Source organism: Scyliorhinus canicula, chromosome 2, assembly GCF_902713615.1.
Source record: "Scyliorhinus canicula chromosome 2, sScyCan1.1, whole genome shotgun sequence".
NCBI lineage: Eukaryota > Metazoa > Chordata > Chondrichthyes > Carcharhiniformes > Scyliorhinidae > Scyliorhinus > Scyliorhinus canicula.
Genome location: NC_052147.1, coordinates 8,890,425 through 8,913,109, shown reverse-complemented (window position 1 = coordinate 8,913,109; position 22,685 = coordinate 8,890,425). Strand labels below are relative to the sequence as shown.

Sequence of the window (22,685 nt, the reverse complement as noted above, 5' to 3'; positions counted from 1 at the left end):
CCTCTCCAAAGCATCCACATCCTTCCTACAATGAGGCAACCAGAACTGGGCACAATATTCCAAGTGTGGTCTAACTAGGGTTTTATAAAGCTGCAGCAAAACCTCGCGGCTCTTAGTCTCATGTTAATACTTTGAGGTAATATTTGCCCAGGATAGGATATTGTTGTGAAGATAAGATAACTAAGTTGCTGGGCGTTAGAGATTGCCTGAACACTTAAAAGGTTACCTATGTTTGTTCAATAGAGTTTGAATCGATGGCGTCATAAAACAGCGGGTGGGCTTACTTACCTGGAGAAATTGTAAAGGAAGGATAATAGTTTTGAAGCTCAGTTTGAGGGTTGACCAGAGCAGGCCATCTCATCAGGGAGATAGGTGGTGCTTAAGGTGTTCTCATTCCAATTTATTTGTGTGTTTGAGTGTTGTGTGGCTGGATAATGTAAAGGTGTGGGGCTGTTAGCAGGCTCCACACAGTTAGAGCTCAGAGAAGTCCTGGAGAGCCCAGGAGGTCACCAGTTCTGTGCTGTAGATGGTTAGGGCTCTGAAGAAGCTCTGGGAGCCATGCGGAGCTTGGTGCAGCCAGGAGACTGGAGTTTGGAGAAACCAAAGGATTGTGCCACCTTAGTGAAGCCTTTGGATCACAGCGGCGAGAACCCGGGTTCGATCCCGGCCCTGGGTCACTCTCTGTGTGGAGTTTGCACATTCTCCCCACGTCTGCGTGGGTTTCACCCCCACAACCCAAAGATGTGCAGGGTAGGTGGATTGGCCACGCTAAACTGCCCCTTAATTGGAAAAAAAAGTGACGCCTTTGGTGTCGGACTTGAACTCTTATGTTAACTTAAGCATTTAAAAATAAGAAACTTAAAATTGAAATATTAGCTGACACTAAATAAAAAAAAAGATTTGGCTTGGGCGGCAAATATTCTGCATGTCATGGTTGCAAGTAATATTTCAGCCGTCAGCTGATTAGGCCCTATGAGGGATTGAAATGAAATGAAAATCACTTATTGTCACAAGTAGGCTTCAAATGAAGTTCCTGTGAAAAGCCCCTAGACGCCACATTCCGGCGCCTGTTCGGGGAGGCTGGTACAGGAATTGAACCGTGCTGCTGGCCTGCCGTGGTCTGCTTTCAAAGCCAGCGATTTAGAGACTATCCCTTTCAAATTTCCACTTGTTGAAAGGGTGGAATTTGAATCCGCATGCGAGGTAAGAGTGTTGTTGTGAATTGGAAGCTGCAAATCAGCCAACTTCTGTCCACTTGGGAGTCGTGTACGTCTGTGCGGATTAAAATAGGATAGTTAAGAAATACAAGTCAATCAGTGTCAAGTACTGGAGTATAACTTTGCCCCCTGTGAGAGATTCTATGGCTGTCATCTTATTTGAACAAGTAGCATGAAATACTGTATTACAAACTGTGCTGTCCTTTTGTATATTCCACCCCTCTACCTCTCTCTCCTCAAGAGTCTTATAATTACCATTCGGCCAAGTGTTTGAATATTCCTAATGTCTCCTTCTTTGGTTCCGTGTTATTTTCTGCCTGATTACGCTTCAATGAAGTCAGATGTTTTCCTAGATTTGCAGCCCGAAGCAAATGCAGATTGTTGCATTGCATCGACCTCCTTTGTAGTAAAGACCAGGAAATTTCCAGATTAGGACTGTGGTCAGGGCAGAGTCTGTCAGGTCTCCACTAAGGTGCCAAGTAAAGGAGATATAGTTGACTTTGTGAGTGTGTGGGTTAGGGCTGGGGGAAGAAGGGGAGGAGTTGGTGAAATGGGCCATTGTTCTGTTTTTTAATCTGGATAATGTGCACACAAGGGCAGAATCGGGCTCTCTCCTATGAAGCCCCAATGGTCAAATGGCTAGACTCGCATAAAGAATGACTACTGGAGTGAAGTAATGAAGAAGTAAACATTGTGGGAGGAGTAGGAACAGCAGGAATTCACAGCTAATCACAAGACTTTTTTTCCCCAAATCCTGTTTTTATTCTTGTAATTATAGTTACTTAAAATACTACAGCACCTTCACAATTATATTGTCAGTGCAAGATTTGCAGTGAATATAGGACTTAGCCTGCCACTACACTAAATACATGTTTAACCAGTCTGATTGAGGTATCTATCTGTATTTTGTAATTTTTCAGTCCCCCTTCCCAAATTCTGCACAACAGACCCAAAGATACCAACTTATTCAAGCACTCAGTACCATTAGAAGGTGGCGCCAGGAATCGGCCATTAATACCTTGGGCCTGTTCTGCCTTCCATTGAGATCATGTCTGATCTAATGCCAGGTACTCCTCTTTGCCCCATGTGCTTTCAGTTAACAAAGAATTATAAATCTCAGACTTAAAATGGACAATTGACCCAGAACAAAATAAGGAAAACTCTTTTTCATCATTGGATGCATGCACCTTTACGTAGGGACGTTAAACCACTATTGGGTTTAGGAGCCTTGTCTGAACTATTTATTCACCCCAAACTATTCAAGGATGTTGGGCTCTTTGATCTGCTATTGTCACTCTAGCTGAGACTAGATAACTCTGCAAAAAACTACAAATACAGATTACTGTATTAAGTAATTAAGTGCCCATTAAGGGATCAGAGAATCTTAAAGCGGAGGCATTTCCAGACCAGAGCAACTGTCAGGCAGCGAGCACAGGCAGTAACGGGTGAATGGGACTTTGTGCGAGACAAGGACGGCAGTGTTATGGATTACCTCCAGATTATGGTGTGCAAGGTTAGAGAAGGGCCAAGAGAGCACTGGAATAGTCATGTCTAGAGGTGACAAAAAACACGCAGCACAGAAACCGGCCATTCAGCCCAACCAATTCATATTGTCATTTGTGTTCTACTAGGTCTTCTACCATCGTTCCTCATGTAACTATCTGTTTCCCTTCGATATTCCCTTATCCCTCATATGCCTTTTTTCAGTTGAACTTGAAATGAAATTATACTATTTTCCAGAACTATTCCCTGTGGAAGCGAGTTCCACATTCGAACCGCTTTCCGGTAAGAAAAAGATTTCTCCTGAATTCCCGGTTTGATTTCTTGCTGGACATAGGAACATAGGACTTAGGAGCAGGAGGTCATTTGCCCTCAGCCTGCTCCGCTATTCAATAAAATCATGGCTGTTGTGGTCTCAACGCCACTTTCCTGTCTGCCCCATAACCTTTGAAAATCTGTCAAACTCTGCCTTGAAATTCAATGACCCTCGTTCCAAGCCAGGCAATAGCTTCCGCAGCAGCTAATGGAGCTCTCTGGGCCCTCCACTGAATTTTGCCAGGAGACAGTTTTCAATAATGAGTGCACCATACTCTTGATTTCCTGTTAGCTAACCAATCCTTTATCAATGCTAATATGTTATCCCCTACACCATGTGCTCTTATTTTGTGTAGTAATCTTTGATGTAGCACCATATCAAATGCCTTTTGGAAATCCAAGTATATCAATAGGTTTCCCATCCCCATCTTATTTGCTACCTCACCAGTGACTATCTTTTATTAATGGCCTCTAGTTTCACACACTCACACAAGCATCAACTCCGTGTCTGCTCTATCAAAACCTTTCATAATTTTAAAGACCTCTAATAGGGCATCGTTGAGATTTATCTTTTCAAAAGAAAAGGTACCCAGCCTACTCATCCAATTATGCACAACCTTGCAGTTCTGGTATCACTTTTGGAATTCCTTTATTGCACCATTTCCAGTCTGTCAATACACTCTTGTCACAGATAGCATTTGTGTGTTTTATTACTGCCATGATCGATGTTTCATATGTGAAGGATATATGTTTTCTTTCCCTCAGTGACTGACCAATTAAATAAATCCAGCAGCAAGCTTTTTGTGAATTTAAAAATAAGAAAGGTTATCAAGTTTAAAATGTGATGTTTCACTCACTCAAATTATCCATACCATCACTCATACAAAGGTTTGATACAGGGAAAAATAATACAATTATAATGTATGATGGTCTCAGTCTCGCTTTTAAGGCAGACCTGTGGCTTCTCGGACGAGTTGGTGTTTTAGTTGAAGTGAAGGTCTTTACACAGCAGAAGATTGTCAATAAGCTCCAAAGCCTCTTGTAGTTGATTTTCCAGGAAATTGATTCTCAGGTGAATTTGAAGTTGGAGAAAGATGGGAAGAGCCCTTCTCTCACCTTCAAGGCATGATTATTATTCCATTGGCTGCTTAGTTCGCTTGTAGCTGGTTCAATGTCTGCCTGATGGATTTCTCCACAGAACAGCTTCTTGTTGCTTTAAAAGGTGGCAACAAACTTGGCAGTCTCACCATGTGACCTGTTACAAGCCCAAAGCCCTTTTTCTTTAAAGAAAAATGTTTTGTTGGCTTTCACAATTTTATGTTACACATTCCAGCTCGTTCTTTAAATTTACAGGTTTCATCACTACAGAGTATTGAGCAACGTAGTCAAAGAAAAATTAAAAATTACAATAAGCCAAAGAAGAACGAGAAGAAAACAAAAATGATACAAACAAACAAGGATCATTACACATATTTACAAGTGTCTCCCCCCCACTCCATGGCGGCGGGTTCCCTTTGGCCGCTCTGTCTTAGTTGGCTGCCCTGTATTGGCCCGAGCTTGTCTAGTTGTGGCTCCCTCTGCCTTTTCCAGCTTGCTCTCAGGCCCAGTTCCTGCAGCTATGTCGCTCGTGTCCCGCCATCTTTTTAATGGGTTCCAGGGCCGCTAGTCTGTTGTCTGCGTACCTGTCACTAACCATCAGTGTCCCCTCGTCCTGCCTCTGCATTTTGATGGTGGTGTCAACTGTTGTAGGCATGAACCTGTGGTTGTGGGGGCCATGGTGGGCATTTCGGTTAGGCCGAAGTGTTGTCTCATTTGATACCACGTTTGGAGCGTGCTACCACTACCGGGCTATTTGGGCGTTTGGTCAGAGGGATAGCAGTGTGGTCATGACTAGAGCTCGGAGGGACGTCCCTATGCAAGACCTTTCCTCCACCCTCATCCATTCTGCTCGCAATTGTTTCACCCATCCTCTCACTCTTTCTGCCGTGGTCGGCCAGTGTAGAACTGGGGGGGTGGGGCAGGCCTCCTTTGTTGGACTTTTTTTTGAATCCTCGGTGTTCCCCCCCCCCCCCCCCCCCCCCCCCCCCCCCCCCCCAACCCACACAAATACAAACACCATGATTAGTTTATCTACCGTGTTGAATAAGGCCTTGGGGAAGTAGATCGGGAGGGATCTGAACAGGAAGAGGAACCTGGGCAGTATGTTTGCTTTGATCATTTGCACTCTCCCTGCCAGAGAGAGTCATAGATATTTACAGCATGAAAACAGGCCCTTCAACCCAACTTGTCCATGCCGTCCAGTTTTTACCACTGGGCTAGTCCCAATTGCCCACATTTGACCCATATTTCTCTATACCCATCTTTCCCATACAACTATCTAAATTGTACCCACCTCTACTATTGCCTTTGGCAGTCCATTCCACACACTCACCACCCTGTGTGGGAAAAAATTGCCCCTCTGGACCCTTTTGTATCTCTCCCCCCTCCCCTTAAACCTATGCTCTCTAGTTTTAGACTCCACTACCTTTGGGAAAATATGTTGATTATCTACCTTATCCTTGCCCCTCACTATTTTACAGACCTCCATAAGGTCATCCCCAAGCCTCCTAGGCTCCAGGGAAAAAAGTCCCAGTCTATCCAGCCTCTTCTTATAATTTAAACCATCACAAATTTACTAGGTAGCATCCTAGTAAATTTTTTGTGCACTCTTTCTAGTTTAATAATATCCTTTCTATAATAGGGTGACCAGAACATAGTATCTCATGTGTGGCCATACTAAAAGTTTTACAACTTCAGCAAGACATCCCAACTCCTGTATTCAATGTTCTGACCAATGAAACCAAGCATGCCAAATGCCTTCTTCACCACCCTGTCCATCTGTGATTCCACTTTCAAGGAGCTATGAACCTGTACTCCTAGATCTCTTTGTTCTATAACTCGCTCCAATACCCTACCATTAACTGAGTAGGTCCTGCCCCGATTCGATCTACCAAAATGCATCACCTCACATTGTTTCTTCAAATTATAGAGAGTGAGAATGTGTTCCACTTCTGCAGACCCCTATTAACTTCCTCCACCAGACCTGTCAGGTTCCATTTGTGGATCCGTGTCCAGTCGTGCGCAATTTGGATCCCCAGGTAACGGAATTTATTTTGGGCTTGTTTGAATGGCAGTCCCTCCAGCTTTGTCCCTCTCCCTTGCGGGTTTACTGGGAAGACTTTGCTTTTGCTCAGGTTGAGTTTGTAGCCCGAAAAGGCTCCAAACCCCATTAAGAGCTTAATTCTTAAAAAAGTTTTGAAATTCATTTACGGGATGTGGGCGTCACTGGTTAGAACAACATTTATTGCCCATCCCTAGTCGCCCTTCAGAGGGTGGTGGTGGTATCCAGAGGGCCTTCTTGAGCCACAGCAGTCCTTGAGTGTAGGTACACCCACTGTGCTGTTAGGTTGTGAGCTCCCAGATGTTGGCCCAGCGACAGTGAAGGAACGGTGATATATTTTCAAGTCAGGATGGTGAATGGCTTGGAGGGGAACCTCCAGGTGGTGGTGTTTCAAATATCTGCTGCTCTTGTCCTTCTAGATGGTAGTCATCGTGGGTTTGGAAAGTGGTGTCTAAGGAACCTTGGTGAGTTACTGTAGTGCATCTTGTAGATGGTATACATGGCTGCCACTGTTCGTCGGTGGGGGAGGGTTTGAATGTTTGTGGAAGGAAGAACAATCAACTGAATGGAATATAATCACTACAGTGCAGGAGGTGATCATTTGACCCATCGAGTCTGCACCGACTCTCTGAAAGAGCACCCACCAAGGCCAAATTCCCTGTAATCCACCTAATCTTTGGACACTTCGGGGTAATTTTAGCACGGTCAATAGAACATAGAACATAGAACAGTACAGCACAGAGCAGGCCCTTCGGCCCTCGATGTTGTGCCGAGCCATGATCAAACCCACGCATCCACCTTATACCCATAACCCAATAACCCCACCCCTTAACCTTACTTTTTAGGACACTACGGGCAATTTAGCATGGCAAATCCACCTAACCCGCACATCTTTGGACTGTGGGAGGAAACCGGAGCACCCGGAGGAAACCCACGCACACACGGGGAGAATGTGCAAACCCCACACAGTCACCCAAAAGTGGAAATGAACCTGGGTCCCTGATGCTGTGAATCAGCAGCGCTAACCACTGTGTCACCAGAGTAACCTGGGAGCTCTGTCTATTCCTGGTGGCTTGTGGAAGCTGTCTCTTCCCACCAGGTTACCCAACATTTGGGCCACATAGTCTGTGGGGTTCCTGCCCTCGGTTCCCTCTGGTAGCGCAACTATTTAGAGTACCCAATTCATTTTTCCCAATTAAGGGGCAATTTAATGTGGCCAATCCATCTACCCTGCACATCTTTGGGTTGTGGGGGCAAACCCCACACAAACATGGGGCGAATGTGCAAACTTCACACAGAGCTGGGATCGGACCTGGGACCTCGGTGCCATGAGGCAGCAGTGCTATCCACTGCGCCGCTGTGCTGCCCTCTCTGATAGCCCAACTATGTGGAGGTTCTGGCCCGCGATCGATTTTCCTGAACCTCGACCTTTCTCCTCAGCATCCCTTGTGTCACCAACGTTCCCATCTCCGTGTCTAATGTGGCGGAATGGTCACTCTGGTCTGTTGAGGACTTCTCGAGCTCCCTTATCGTTGCATCCTGGATCTCCAGCTGGTTTTTCCAGAGCTGCCTATAGGCTAATCAGCGCTTCTGTCACCTTGACCGTTGCCCTCATCCCTGTCTCCATGGATTCCTGTACGAGAAACTGCCTCCATCCGTCGAGAAGCGGGGGCCTGACGATCCTTCTCGTTAAGATGTGGCTGTTACCTAGCCGCCCCACATGCTAGCCATCACCTCATTCCTTCTCTCCGGGCTTTTGTTGCCTTTTCCACCCTTCGGGCCCCTGGAGCTGTGGCCACTTGGCAATTCATGTCCTGATGGTGTTGGAGGAGGGTGAGGGGTGTTTTCTCCTGATTATAGTGGGCTGTTTTGGGCATCCACTTAGCACATCCCCGTCACCGGAAGTGACCCCAAAGTTCTTTTTCAAAGAGGTGGGTGGCCAGGTTGATTATTCTTCCTGTTTGATGACTTTCATACCGTGAGCATTTAAGGCAGCTAGTGTCTTTGAACTGAATTATCCACTCAATTTGAAATTACTCTTTTGAATTAGTTTCAGGAAAAGATATAGCTTCAACATCATTCTGGAAAGTTCCTTTTGTTTCCCCTTGAGAAAAGTGAGTGTTTCAATCCGCAAGATCCTTGGGTGGCCATCTTTCTGTATTTAGTAGTTATCGAAAATGTAAAGTATTGATGGAAAGTTCCTAATATATTGGAACAGGACACTTTTTGTAATAGTTATCAGAATTGTACACATTACACCAAATATGAGCTCACCGAAGTTCAATACAAGGTTAGCATATTTGCTCTACTTTGCAACTCTATCCTTCTAGAAATAAATCAGAATGCTTGATTTGTATTTCTAAAATGGCCTCATTAACCTGGCTCTCTACTGGGTGGGACGGTAGTGCAGTGGTTAGCACTGCTGCCTCACGGCGCAGAGGACCTGGGTTTGATCCCGGCCCCGGGTCACTGTCTATGTGGGGTTTGCACATTCCCCCCCGTGTCTGCGTGGGTCTCACCCCCACAACCCAAAGATGTGCAGGGTAGGTGGATTGGCCATGCTCAATTGCCCCCCAAATTGGAAAAATAAAAAAAAAAATAACCTGGCTCACTACTTTGCAATTTATGTATTTATACTTTGCTTGATTACCCTATTCAGATTGTTATTTTCCGAATAATATGTAATCTCCTCACCTCTCTTATCAAAATGTAAATGTTTCCGACATCATAATTTGTTTCCCAATTATGTTCCCGTTCTGCAAGTTTATTAATGCTTTTTGTATTTTGTTGTACTCCTCCTTAGTATCGATTGTCGCCCCCAATTTGGTCAGAAACAATTTTAGAATCTATATTCTTGATTCCAAGCCTAAATTGTTATAAATTAGAATCAGGGAGCAGATGATTTCAGCAATAGATGATCTGATGAGCTGAGATTGCAGCTGGTGATACCACAGAAGTGCAAGTAGGTGATCTGGATGATGGAGAGGATATGGTGTCGGAAGCTTAGCTCAGGGCCAAATAGGTCAACAAAGTTGTGAATGCTCTGGTTCAGTCCCAAGGAAAGCTCTTTGCTACTGCAACACTACAGTCACTGCAAAGCTTATCAATTCCCCATGAACATTTAAAAACCAAACAGGGTTAGGTACTCACATGAAATGTTCAGGATATTCACTCAAAGCCATGTCGATAATGTTTACAGCATCGTGATAGTGCTTTTGGGCTGACAGCAACAATGCCAGTAGGTGCAGAGAGTTCACATCGTCTCCCTGCAGTTGCAAAGCTTGTCGGACATAACCCAGTGCTTCTGGGATCTGAAAGTGATAAAGCGGCAACACACACACAGTAAATATGGCAACAAGCCACACAAAGTCTCTGAAAGCATTGCGTTCATTTGAGAGCTGCTGCCTGTCCCGTTTGCAATATTTGCAAACACTGAATCCCTCGCCCCTGGTGCTCGGACAAGCAAATAAAAAAAAGAGACACATGGCATGACTTTGTGGAAACAAGTCAGATAGAAAAAAGAGACCAATCACCTTTGGTGAGCTGTTCAAAGTTAGCGATACATCTCTGCCCAATATATACTGAAAAAAATACAAATGAGTTATTTTTTGATGTTTCTGATGCCCTGCGGGAGCCTGGTTTTCCAGAATCATTTGGCTCTCAATTTCTTCTTAATCAAAGTCATGTCCCCCCCCCCCCCCCCCTCTATTGGTGATAGGAGAATGTGTGATTGAGTACCAGAAATCTCAGGAGCATGAAACTTTGATTGCCCATTCATAAATTGCCCGGAAAAGGTGTTGATGACTAAGAGACAACTGGTTAGGCTATCGTAGTATCGTGGTTGTTTGTGGACTAGGGGCAGCATGGTGGCGCAGAGGGTTAGCCCTGCTGCCTCACGGTGCCAAGGTCCCAGGTTCGATCCCGGCTCTGGGTCACTGTCCGTGTGGAGTTTGCACACTCTCCCCGTGTTTGCGTGGGTTTCGCCCCCACAATCCAAAGATGTGCAGGGTAGGTGGATTGGCCACGCTAAATTGCTCCTTAATTGGAAAAAATTGATCGGGTATTCTAAATTTATTTTTAAAAAATGTTTGTGGACTAGAAATCCAGAACTCTAATGATCCAGAATCAGATTACCACAAATACTGAGGAACTTAAAACCAATCATTAAATAAATAATTTGATAATGATAATGTAAGTATCAATTTGTCGGAATAAGCCATTGGGTTCACCAATATGCTTCAGGAAATTAAATCTGCTCCCCTTAACCGGTCTGGACCTATAATTGACTTCAGATGCACAGCAAAGTGGCTGACGCTTAACAGTCCTCAGAAATGACTTAGCAAGTTATGCAGGTGTACCAAATCATGATGACGCAGTTAATTACTGTGGGAGTATCCTGACCTCACTGATTTCAAGAAGGTGGCTCACCACCTCCTTCAGAAGAGCAATTAGGGCCCTCATATCCCATGAATGAATTTTTAAAAAGGTCACGAGTAACATTCTCTGAGCTGGAAACTGAAGTGCACGGCCCCTTTAGGCTCTTTGGGCGCGATTACCGGCTGCGTTGCGCCCGAAAGCTGCGTGGCCGGCGGATTCATTTTCCTTTATCTACCCGACTCGCCACGCCTCGTGAGATCTAAAGCGATCTCGTGAGACGTCGCGATGTGAATGTGGCCCATTGTGGGTGGGATCACTTTCTGGCAAATCTGCATATTAGAGTGAGACAGCGAGCCTCACATTAATACGCACCCCTGAGATCTAACCCCCTCGCCTTGAAGACCCTGGGCCGAGTGCTGTTCAGTGCTGGTCTCCACAAACAGGGACCAGATGGAACGGAAGTCGTGGGGGTCTCCCAGGGGATTGTAGTGCCAGGGTGCCACCCTCTGGGCACCATGGCAATGCCACTGCCAGGATGGCAGGCTGGCACTGCCAAGGAGCCAAGTGGGTGGGATCTCTGCGGAGCTCGTGGCCATGGCACCCATCTACTCCCCGATCTACTCAAATGATTGTTCGATGGCAGGAAACACCTTGTTAATCGTACGCGCTATGGAACTCTGTTCCCATTCGGGTAGATTGGCCCCTAGCATGGCTTACAGATGGGCCAATTTGTGCAGGGACTTGCTGCACACCTTACAGGGAACTGTAATAATTTGGGCTAGAGTGCTGTGTTGGTCAGACTGGATACAGAGAGCAGAGTCCCTTTCCTGAAGGACATTAGTGAATCAATGAGCTTTTGCAACAATTTGAGCGTTCACCATCACAAATCAGCAGATTTATTAAATTCAAAGTAACAATAAGCTATATGAGGCCTGAAACTTGTGATGTCTAGATTGGTAAACCCTTGTCTCACCTGCTACACTGCTCTACTTGACATATCTCTTCAATCATTTTCTCTCTAAACTGCAAAGAAAAGTGTCACAATTCGCTGAACACGTCAAAGAATTCAATGTGTGGTGTCCAATACTGACCTGCCTTGATATGGCAAGCTGAAGAGCCAGGTAGAAAGCAGCTTGGTGATCAGTGGGACATAACCCATGAGCTCTGCAGTGGGAAAGTGACAGAAAAGGCAACAATGAGTCGAAAGGCTTGCTTTAGTCTGAAAAAGTTTATTTAAAGATGAAATACTTTATAAAGGTCAACATTTTTTTCTTACTAGCTTTTGCCGAAAAATATGAATGCCGGCAGGAGCAAGCAATATGGCCCTTGGAGCCTGCTCCGCTATTCAAGAAGTTCACAGCTGATCTTCAATCTCAATTCTGTTTTCCCATTTAATCCCCATAATCACTTAATTCCCCAGGGAATTCAAAAACACAGCAATTTCAGCCTTGAATATACTCAACGATGATTCCAGAGGCCTCGGAGGTTGAGAATGAGGTTGAAAGAAATTTCTCCTCCTCTCAGTTCGAAGTGTCAGACTGCTTCTTCGGTGTCTACACTCCCTCGTTCGAGACTCGTCAGTGAGGGGAAACAGCCTCATCATCTACCTTGACAAGCCTTGTCAGAATGTAATGATGTTGCACTGAGCTCATCTCTCATTCTTCTAACTCTAGAGATATGGACGATTTCTACTCATCTCTCTTTAAGGAGCAACCCCATCACCCCCGGAAATCAATTCAGTGAATCTCTGTTGCATCCGCTCTAAGGGCAAGTATTTGCTTCCTAGCTAAAGAGATCAAAACTATTCACGTCACAACAGGTGTGGTCTCACCAAAGTTCACTGTGATTATAGTAAAACTTCTTTAATCTTGTACTCCAACCACCTTGCAATAAAGCCAACAATCTATTTTCCTTCCTGACTGCTTGTTGTACTTGCATGTAAACATTTTATGTACAAAGATATCAGCAGCATTCTACACAGTTTTCTGTTTCATACAGAGTTTTGAAGAAAGTAGAAGGGAACAATGCTGATGTCCTGACAGTTTTTCCCAAAGTTTCTTGATTCTGGAACCGTTCCTTTGGATTGGAAAATTGGGCCTATCGCTCCTCTATTTGAGAATGGTGACAGAAAGAAACCAGGGTACTATATCCCAGTTAGTCTAACATCTATAGTCTATAATTAAGGGCAGGTTGATTGAACACCGTAAAATGTTACAACTGATCTCAGAGTACCAATAGGATAAAGGGGCGGGTGAACATAGAACATACAGTGCAGAAGGAGGCCATTTGGCCCATCAAATCTGCACCAACCCACTTTAGCCCTCACTTCCACCCTATTCCTGTAACCCAATAACCCCTCCTAACCTTTTTGGACACGAAGGGCAATTTAGCATGGCCAATCCACCTAACCTGCACGTCTTTGGACTGTGGGAGGAAACCCATGCAGATACAGGGAGAACGTGCAAACCCCACACAGTGACCCAGCGAGGAATTGAACCTGGGACCCTGGCGTGTGAAGCCACAGTGCTATCCACTTGTGCTACCATGCAGCCCAGGTTAATGCTTGGTAAATCTGAATATGCCTTTTGGAGTGGGGACTAATGCAGTGGACAACAAAATATCTCGATGTTATTTATGTGGCCTGCTAGAGGGCAGTTGTTAAGTGGCTCATAAGAGACTTACAAAATTGAAAGTGAATTATTAGCCTGTGTAGGAAAACGGTTGAATGGCAGGAAAGAGGTAATGGACAGATAGCCTGGATGAGGAGTTCATAGTATGTTTTGAAATAGTTTCTTAGAACAGCACGTTCTGGAGCCAACCAGAGAGCATGCTAAACTAGAGCGGTACTGTGCAACGAGATAGGATTAATGACCTTAGTGAACAGGCACCTAGGTAACAGTGAACATAATATGATTGCATTTTACATTCAGTTTGGGGAGAGAAGAGTGGGTCCAAGACTAGTATTTTAAAGTTAAATAAGGGCAATTATGAAAGCAGAGCTAGTTAAGGTTGGGCGGCACGGTAGCACAGGGGCTAACACTGTTGCTTCACAGCGCCAGGGACCCGGGTTCGATTCTGCTCGGGTCACAGTCTGTGCGGAGTCTGCACGTTCTCCCGGTGTCTGTGTGGCTTTCCTCCCACAAGTCCCGAAAGACGCGCTGTTAGGTGAATTGTACATTCTGAATTCTCTCTCAATGTACCCGAACAGGCGCCAGAGTGTGACGAATAGGGGATTTCCACAGTAACTTCATTGCAGTGTTCATCTAAGCCTACTTGTGACACTAATAAAGATCGTCAAAGTGAACTGGCAAATTAGGTTAAGGGCTAGACCAATAGAGATGCAGTAGCAGACATTTAAAGAGACATTACATAATAGATTTCGAGAAACAAACATTCCAAGGGGTAGACCAACCATCCATGGTTAACTAAAAAATCTAAAGATAGTAGATAAAAACCTTTAATGGTACAACGATGGGTGGCAGCTTAGAAGATTGGACAGAATATGAACAGCAAAGAATGACAAAAAGATCAATGAGGAGCAAAAATTGGGAGTACAAGAAAAAGCTAGCTGGTAATGGTGACTGTCTGTGTGGAGTTTGCACATTCCCCGTTTCTGCGTGGGCTTCCTCTGGGAGCTCCGGTTTCTTCCCACAGTCTAAAGATGTGCAGGTTAGATGCATGCTAGCCATTTAGCCATGCTAAATTGTTCCTTAGTGTTCAACCGTAAGGTGGGGGTTACAGGGATAGGGCGGAGGAGTGGATCTAGGTAGGGTGCTCTTTTAAAGGCTGGTGCAGACTCAACGGGTTGAATGGCCTCCTTCTATGCTGTAGGGATGATTCTATTAAGTATAACAACAGATAGAAAGAGTTTCTATATATGTTTAAAAAAAAGAAAAGTTAACAAGTTGAGTGTTGGTCCTATAGAAAGTGAATCTGGGAAAAAAAATTTTTTTAATAAATGTTTTTTAATGGATTTTTGAACAAAGTATATTTGCGTTATGTACACAGGATATGATATACATATATCTATATAGAAGGGAAGGGCACACACACAAATCACAAAGGGAGAGGAGAAAAGGAAAAAAAGAAGAAAAAAAAACAGTAACAACACGAGAGGAGTACAAAATCAAATAGTGTAACTGGTAGGGTATAATGCACCCGCCCAGCCGCAGCAACTCTGTACACTTGGCAAAATTATTTACACATCTGGGAAATTAATAATGGAAATAAGGAGAAGGCAGATGTTTTGAACAGGTATTTTACATTGGTCTTCATAATAGAGGATATCACAGCGCCAGGGTCCCCAGTTTCAATTCAGGCCTTGTGTGGAGTTTACACGTTCTCCCCGTGTCTGTATGGGTTTCCTCTGGGTGCTGCAGTTTCCCCCCAGAGTCTAAAGATGTTCCGGTTAGGTGGACTGGCAACAATTGGCCCTTAAGTGTCCAGGGATGTGCAGGTTAGGTGAGGTTCTGGGGTTGCAGGGATAGGATGGGAACCTGGTTATGATGCACTTTCAGAAGGTCGGTGCAGATTCGATGGGCTGAATGGCCTCCTTCTGCACTGCAGGGATTCTGTGATTTCTATGAAAAGTAGTCTAAGACGCGTATTTTAAACTTAAATACGGGCAGTTATGAGGTCAGAAAGCAGAGGTGAACTAACAATATAGGGTGAAGGCTAGATGAACAGAGATGCAATGACAGACATTTAAGGCGATACTTCAGAATACACAGAATAGGCATATTGTAATGAAAAAGAAAAAGAGAAATTCCAAAGAGAGGACCTACCACCTGTGGTTAACTAAAAAAGTTAAAGATAGTATCAAACTTAAAGAAAAAGCATATAATTACGCAACGATGAGTGGCAGGTCAGAAAATTGGAGAGAATGTAAAAAATAGCAAAGAATGACTAAACGATTATTAAGTAGGGAAAAATAAGAGTGTGAGGGAAAGCTAGCTAGAAATAAAAAAACAGTAAGAGTTTCTATAGATATATAAAAAAGACAATTTAATAAAGCGTGTAAAGAGCCCTATTAAAAAAAAAGTCTGAAGAATTCATATTGGAAAATAAGGAGCTAGCAGATGGATTGAACAGGTATTTTACATTGGTCTTCACGATAGAGGATACAAGTAACTTTCCAGAAATATTTGCAAATCAGGAAATGAAAGGGAGGGAGGAAGCCAAGAAAATTATAATCACCAGGGAAGTGGTACTAAATAAATTGTTCGAGCTGCGGTCTGACAAATCCCCGAGCTTCATCCTGGAATCTTAAAATAAATGGATAGCCAGATAGTTGATGGGTTGGCTTTAATTTTCAAGAATTTCCTGGATTTGGGTAAGTTTCCATTAGATTGTAAAATAGTATTCAACTGATCGGAGAGAACCAATATAGATAAAAGGTAGATTAATGCTTGACAAACCTGAATGTGTCAAAAAGGAGGGAGACACAAGGCAGGAAACTACAGGCCAGTTAGCGTAACATCTGTCATAAGGAAATGTTAGAAGCTATTATGAAAGATGTTATAGTAAGGTACATAGTACATAGATAAATTTAGGGTTATGAAGCAGAGTCAACATGGTTTTGAGAGGGGGAAATCATGCTTAACCAATTCAATGGAGTTCTTTGAAGTATAATAATCAAGAATCTTTATTAGTGTCACAATTAGGCTTACATTAACACTGCAATGAAGTTACTGTGAAAAGCCCCTTGTCGCCACATTCCTGTGCCTGTTCGGGTACACAGAGGGAGAATTCAGAATCTCCAATTCACCTAACAGCATTTCTTTTGGAACTTGCGGGAGGAAACCAGAGCACCCGGTGGACACGGGGAGAATGTGCAGACTCCGCACACACAATGACCCAAGCCAGGAATCAAACCCAGGTCCCTGGCATTGTGAAGCAACAGTGCTAACCACTATGCTACCATGCATCCATAAATAACATGTGATGTGGGTAAAGGAGAACTGATGGATGTAGTTGAACTTCCAGAAGCATTTGATAAGGTGCCACATCATAGGTTATTGCGGAATATAAGAGCTTATGGTATAGGAGCATATTGGCATGGATAGGAGATTGGCTAGCTAGCAGGAAACAGAAAGTAGGCACAAATGGGTAATTTTCTGATGGCAAAATGTAAGGAGTGATGGACCATAGGGATCGGTGCTGGGACCTCAACATTTAACGATTTACCTAAATGACTTGGATGAAGGGACTAAAGGTATGCTTGCTAAATTTGCTGGTGTTGAAAAGTTGGGAAAATAAATTGTGAACCAGATATAAAGAGGCTACAAAGAGATAGAGATAGGTTAAGTAAGGAGACAAAGATCTGGCAAATTGAGTATTATGGCGGAAAATATGAAATTGTGCATTTTGGCAGGAAGAGTAAAAAAGCATATATCTAAATGGTGAGAAATTTCAGAGCTTTGAGATGCAGATGGATCTGGGTGTCCTTGTGCATGAATAGCAAAAGGTTAATATGCAAATACAGCAAGTAATTAGGAAAGCTAATAGAATGTTATAGTTTATTATGAGAGGGATTTAATACAATGGAGAGGTTTTGTTTCAGTTATACAGGGCATTGGTGAGACCACACCTGGAGTACAATATACAGTACTGGCCTCTTTATTTAACGAAGGATGCCAACGCCTTGGAAGTAGTTCTGAGAAGGTTTACGAGATTAATACCTGGAATGGGTGGGTTAAGTTTTTTAAAAATAAATTTAGAGTGCCCAATTATTTTTTTTCCAATTAAGGGACAATTTAGTGTGGCCAATCCACCTAGCCTGCACATCTTTAGGTTGTGGGGCTAAAACATATGCAAACACGGGGAGAATCTGCAAACTCCAAACGGACAGTGACCAGGATCGAACCTAGGACCTCAGCGCCGTCAGGTAGCAGTGTTAACCACTGCGCCACCATGCCGCCCAGCAAGAGGCAACTTGATTGAAGCAAAATTGATCCAGAGGAATCTTAACAGGATGGATTTAGGTAGGATGTTTCCTCTTGTGGAAGAATCTATGGCTAGAGGTCACTGTTCACAAAAGGGGTCGCCCATTTCAGAGAGATGAGGAGAATTATTTTCCTCAAACGGTAGTGAGACTTTGGAACTCTATCTCAGAAGGCAATGGAAGCAAAGTCTTTGAATATTTTTAAGATAAAGTTTACCGCGTATGTGCCCCGCTGCACATCCGGGTCAGATGCTGTGCATGTGCACGGCCTCCAGCGGCCGCGCCATGCTCCATGGCGGACTCAGGCTGCGGACCTGGACCGCCAAAATAGTGCCCCACATCGGCCGTTCGCCCGACCTGGACCGCCCGCACACATGGCCCCCAGTCCCGAATGAGGCCCCCCTGCCCTCCAATCGGCCCTCCCCCTACGGTGGCAGCCCCAGACTGAATCATAGCCGTCATGCGAGGTTCCCGAACGGCAGGACCAGGTTAGAACCACGCCGGCGTGAATTTGGCTGGTCGGGTCGGAGAATAGCGGGACGGGCCTCGGGCAATGGCCTGAGGCGGTGGATACTAGGAAGGAGTACGCCACTTTTGTGTGGGGGGGGGGGGGGGGGGGGGGGGGGGGGGGCGGAAAATAGCGGAACCAGTGCTGGTCAAATTCTGTGCGGGAAAACGGATTCTCCACCCCGTCGCCGAATGCGATTTCTGTGTCGGGGTGCGGAGAATTCTGCCCTGTCTTTGAGGTGCAGCAAAGTCTGTAAGCAGTATGCTATGGTCTTCTAGAGGTGCAACGAATAGTTAGGGGACGTTGAGATGCAACTGGACCCTGCTGACTGTGCTTCACACAAGATTGTTCCATATTCTCAGTCTAAAATCCCTCCTGTGGTGAACACAGAACACCTGGAGAAAGATGGTTTCCGCTCCTGTGCTTCCATGTTCTGGTGACAGTCTTTTTGCCACACCTAATGACTATCAGACACCTACACAAATATATGCTTCCATTAATCCTAAAAATAGTCCCCATATTGGCAGCAATTTGCTAGCACTTACTTTGTAGTCAGAAATGGTGCTTGTTCTCCACTGGAGAGCTCAGAGAAATGCTGTGCGCGAGTAAAGCTTGCAAGTAAAATATCACTGCCATTTTAGTTGGCATGGCAACAGTACGAATTTACATTTAGCCTTTTCTGACAAAGAGGCTTATTTACTTTGGGTTTTTAAACACACACCTCTGAAATGCTCGAAGGGCTTTTTTCTGGAAGTCCTCTTGCATTCCTCTCAACGTTGCTTTAAAAAGAAAAATCAATAGGTTATTAATAAAATGAGCACAGACCAGGAATTGATGGATGAAATCAAAACAGAGCATGCTGGAAATACTCAGTAGGTTTGGCAGCATCATGTTCTGATGAAAGATTATTGGCCTGAAATGTACACACTGTTAGTCTCGATACAGATGCTGCCACTTCATTTCAGAGTTCCAGCATCCACCATATTTTGCATTTGTATTTGATGGATGAAAGACTGATCAGGTGATAAGGCTGCTGTGTAAAAGAGGCCACAGGGACTCCAGTATGCCAGGTGACAAAACATTTATTTGGCATAGTTTTATTAACATGCTGGGACTTTAGCATCAGTGTTTTGGAGTGAGATAGGTCTGTATGACCCGCACTCCGTCGGGTCTTTGTCCAGCGTGGTCAGCAGGGACCCCCTCGAAAGAAAGTCTTGAACATCTGCCGCAGATATGGGGCCAGTGCTACCATAAATGATTTACAGAAGTACATCGGGAATCCCTCCGGATCCTTCCCCACCTGCATGGAGTTGATGTTCTCCATGACCTCCCCCAGTGCTAGTGGTGCTTCCAGTCCTTGTTTTCTAACCTCCCCCACTATTGGTATAACCAGCCCGTCGAGCAACTGTTTAATCTTCCAGTCCCTCCTCCAGGGGTTCCGGAGGTGTACAGCCCCAGATAGTGGGTAGCGAATGCCTCATTCATCTTGTCTGGGGTCGTGGCTAGTCCACCGTTCTTATCTTTTACCTGCGCTATTTTCCTCATGACTGCTTGCTTCCTCGGCTGGTGAGCCGGCTAGCCTTGACTTCATGTTCATAGAAGGCCCCAAGTGTCTAACGGCGCTGGTTCACTGCATTCCCGGTAAAGAGCAGGTCAAACTTCATTTGTAACTTTTACCTCTCTGCCAGTAGATTCCCGGTCAGGGCCATGGAGAATTGCCGGTCTACCTCTAAATGGAGTCGACCAGTTGTTGCCTGACCACCCTCTTCTTTCTGTCCCTAAGTGTCCTATATGTGATTATTTCCACTTTATTCATCAAAAAGAAGAACTTGGTGGATGAAGAGTCTGGTGAAAGATGTGCAGATAGTCTGGGTCACATGGAGATCAAAAAGGTGGTGGTGTTGGGGCATCTTGAAAAACATTAAGGTAGATAAGTCCCCAGGGCTTGATGGGATCGACACCAGAATACTGAGGGAGGTAAGGGGGGAAATTGCTGGGCCTCACTGGCTACAGGCGAGGTCCCAGAGTACTGGAGAATAGCTAATGTTGTTCCTTTGTTTAAGACGGGTAGCAAGGATAATCCAGGAAATTACAAGCCGGTGAGCCTTACGTCAGTGGTAGGGAAATTGTAAAGGATTCTTTGAGGCAGGTTTTACTCTCATTTGGAAGCAAGTGGACATATTAACGAGAGGCAGCATGTTTTGTGAAGGGGCGGTTGTGTCTCACTGACTTGATTGAGCTTTTTGAGGAAGTGATGATGATTGATGAAATGAAATGAAATGAAAATCGCTTATTGTCACGAGTAGGCTTCAATGAAGTTACTGTGAAAAGCCCGTAGTCGCCACATTCCGGCGCCTGTCCGGGGAGGCTGGTACGGGAATCGAACCGTGCTGCTGGCCTGCTTGGTCTGCTTTAAAAGCCAGCGATTTAGCCTGGTGAGCTAAACCAGCCCCTAGGTGAGCTAAACCAGCCCCTGATGAAGGCAGGGCAGTGGATATTGTCTACATAGACTTCAGTAAGGCCTTTGAGAAGGCACCTCATGGTAGACTGGTACAGAAGGCGAAGTCACATGGGATCATAGATGTGCTGGCAAGATAGAAACAGAACTGGCTGGGTCATAAAAGACAGTGGGTAGTAGTGGAAGGGTGCGATTCTGAATGGAGGGCTGTGACTAGTGGTGCTCCAGAGAGATCAGTGCTGGGGACTTTGCTATTTATTGTATATAAATGATTTGGAGGAAAATGTAACTGGTCTGATTGGTAAGTCTGCAGAAGACACAAAGGTCGGTGGAATTGCGGAGAGCGATGAGGACTGTCAGAGGATACAGCAGGGTATACATCGGTTAGAGATTTGGGCGGATAGATGGCAGATGGAGTTTAATCCAGGCAAATGTGTGGCATTTCATTTTGGAAGGCCTAATATAGGTGGGAAATACATAGTAAATGGCAGAACCCTTAAGAGTATTGACAGGCAGAGGGATGTGTGTGTCCAGGTTCACAGATTAGTGAAAGTGGCAACACAGGTGGAGAAGGTAGTCAAGAGGGCATGAGGCATACGTGCCTTCATCAGACGAGGCATTGAGTATAAAAATTGGCAAATCATGCTGCAGCTGTATAGAACCTTAGTTAGGCCAAGCTTGGAATATAGTGTTCCATTCTGTCGCTACACTACCAGAAGGATGTGGAGACTTTGAAGAGGGTCCAGAAGAGGTTTACCAGGATGCTGGCTGGTATGAAGGGCATTAGCTATGAGGGGAGGTTGGCTAAACTCAGTTTGATTTCACTGCAACGATAGAGGATGAGGGGTGACCTGATAGAAGTCCACAACATTATGAGGGGCATGGACAGAGTGGATAGTCAGAAGCTTTTTCCCAGGGTGGAAGAGTCAATTTCAAGAGGACATAAGTTTACAGTGTGAGGGGAAAAGTTTAGAGCAGATGAGTGATTTTTTTTTTTTTTTTTTTTTTTTACACAGAGGGTAGTGGGTGCCTGGAACCCGCTGCCGGAGAAGGTGGTGGAAGCAGGTACAATAGCGACGTTTAAGGGGCATCTTGACAAATACATGAATAGCATGGGAATAGAGGGATACGTACCCCAGAAGTGGAGAAGGCTTTAGGTTAGATGGGCAGCATGGTCAGTGTAGGTTTGGAAGGCCAAAGGGCCTGTCCCTGTGCTGTACTTTTCTTTGTTCTTTTTGCTGGTGCTGACTGGATGGTGGTGGGGAGGAGGAAGGGCTGGGGGAGAAAGATTGTGCTTTGATAACCCTCTTAAATTTTCCTGGCATCTCCAGGAATGAAAGTTTACATTCCTGGACCTTGCAGAGAAAAATCTGGGAGAAATGTCAAAGGGGTGTATAAAAGTATTGGAGAATGAGGGGTGGAGAAAAGGCTGTTTGACTGACAGTCAAAAATTATTCAATCGAGTATTGTGGGAACGGTTTGCTTTCCAACTGACGTGGGAAGGCAGCAAGCCACAAAGATATTGTGTTGGTTGGCTGAAGAGCGGTTTTAGGCACAGATTGTAGTGAAAGTTCTTGCAAGACATCCAACCTGAGCTGGCAACCCCTACCTGCGAGTATAAGATGTAGACCTTCGACTACAAGAATTTGAAAGAGTGGGGTAAAGCCGTCAGGATATGGTGGTGACAGGATGGGAAATGCAAGGTTCAAAGCCTGCTGGGTTTAGTATGGTTTTAACATGTAGAATGTGCAAGATCTGTATCTGTGAGATTGAAGAGGGGAGTAGGAGGGCAAGACTGATGCCTGCTGGAACAAGTGAATAAAACGTCAAGCCTGACACTAAGAATGAAACACAGTTCACAAGAGGGAGGCACTCATGGGCTTGAGTTCTGGACACATCACATGAATGGAATGTGTATAAATATCCACAAAACACACACAGTGGTCTGCAGCTTTGTGTAGCCTGAATTTTTCAGAGTAATTAGGGTCCTAAGCTTATCTTCAATAATCAATTACACAAATAGAATGGAGAAACTGGGGCATAAGGAGACTTGATAGAGGCGTTTAAAATCAAGAGTTTCGAGTAAATAAAAGCAAACTGTTTCCAAAGCTCGAAGGGTCGATAACAGAAGGGCCAGACATGAGGTGATTGGCAAAAGAACCAGAGACAACATGAGGAAAAAATAATTTATTCATCGAGTAGCTAGG

The 22,685-nt window shown here is 44.7% G+C and overlaps 1 protein-coding gene across 1 annotated transcript in view; it reads right to left on the bottom strand.

The window, feature by feature from the left end:
* The window catches only part of ttc7b (tetratricopeptide repeat domain 7B), a 345,224-nt gene that overhangs the window by 146,785 nt on the left and 175,754 nt on the right, over positions 1 to 22,685 (bottom strand). The window contains exons 13-15 of the mRNA XM_038790445.1: positions 18,742 to 18,799; positions 11,661 to 11,733; positions 9,343 to 9,503 (exon numbers count right to left, since the gene is read on the bottom strand). Of these exons, the coding sequence (XP_038646373.1) occupies positions 9,343 to 9,503; positions 11,661 to 11,733; positions 18,742 to 18,799 (292 nt within the window). The remainder of the gene's footprint in view (positions 1 to 9,342; positions 9,504 to 11,660; positions 11,734 to 18,741; positions 18,800 to 22,685) is intronic.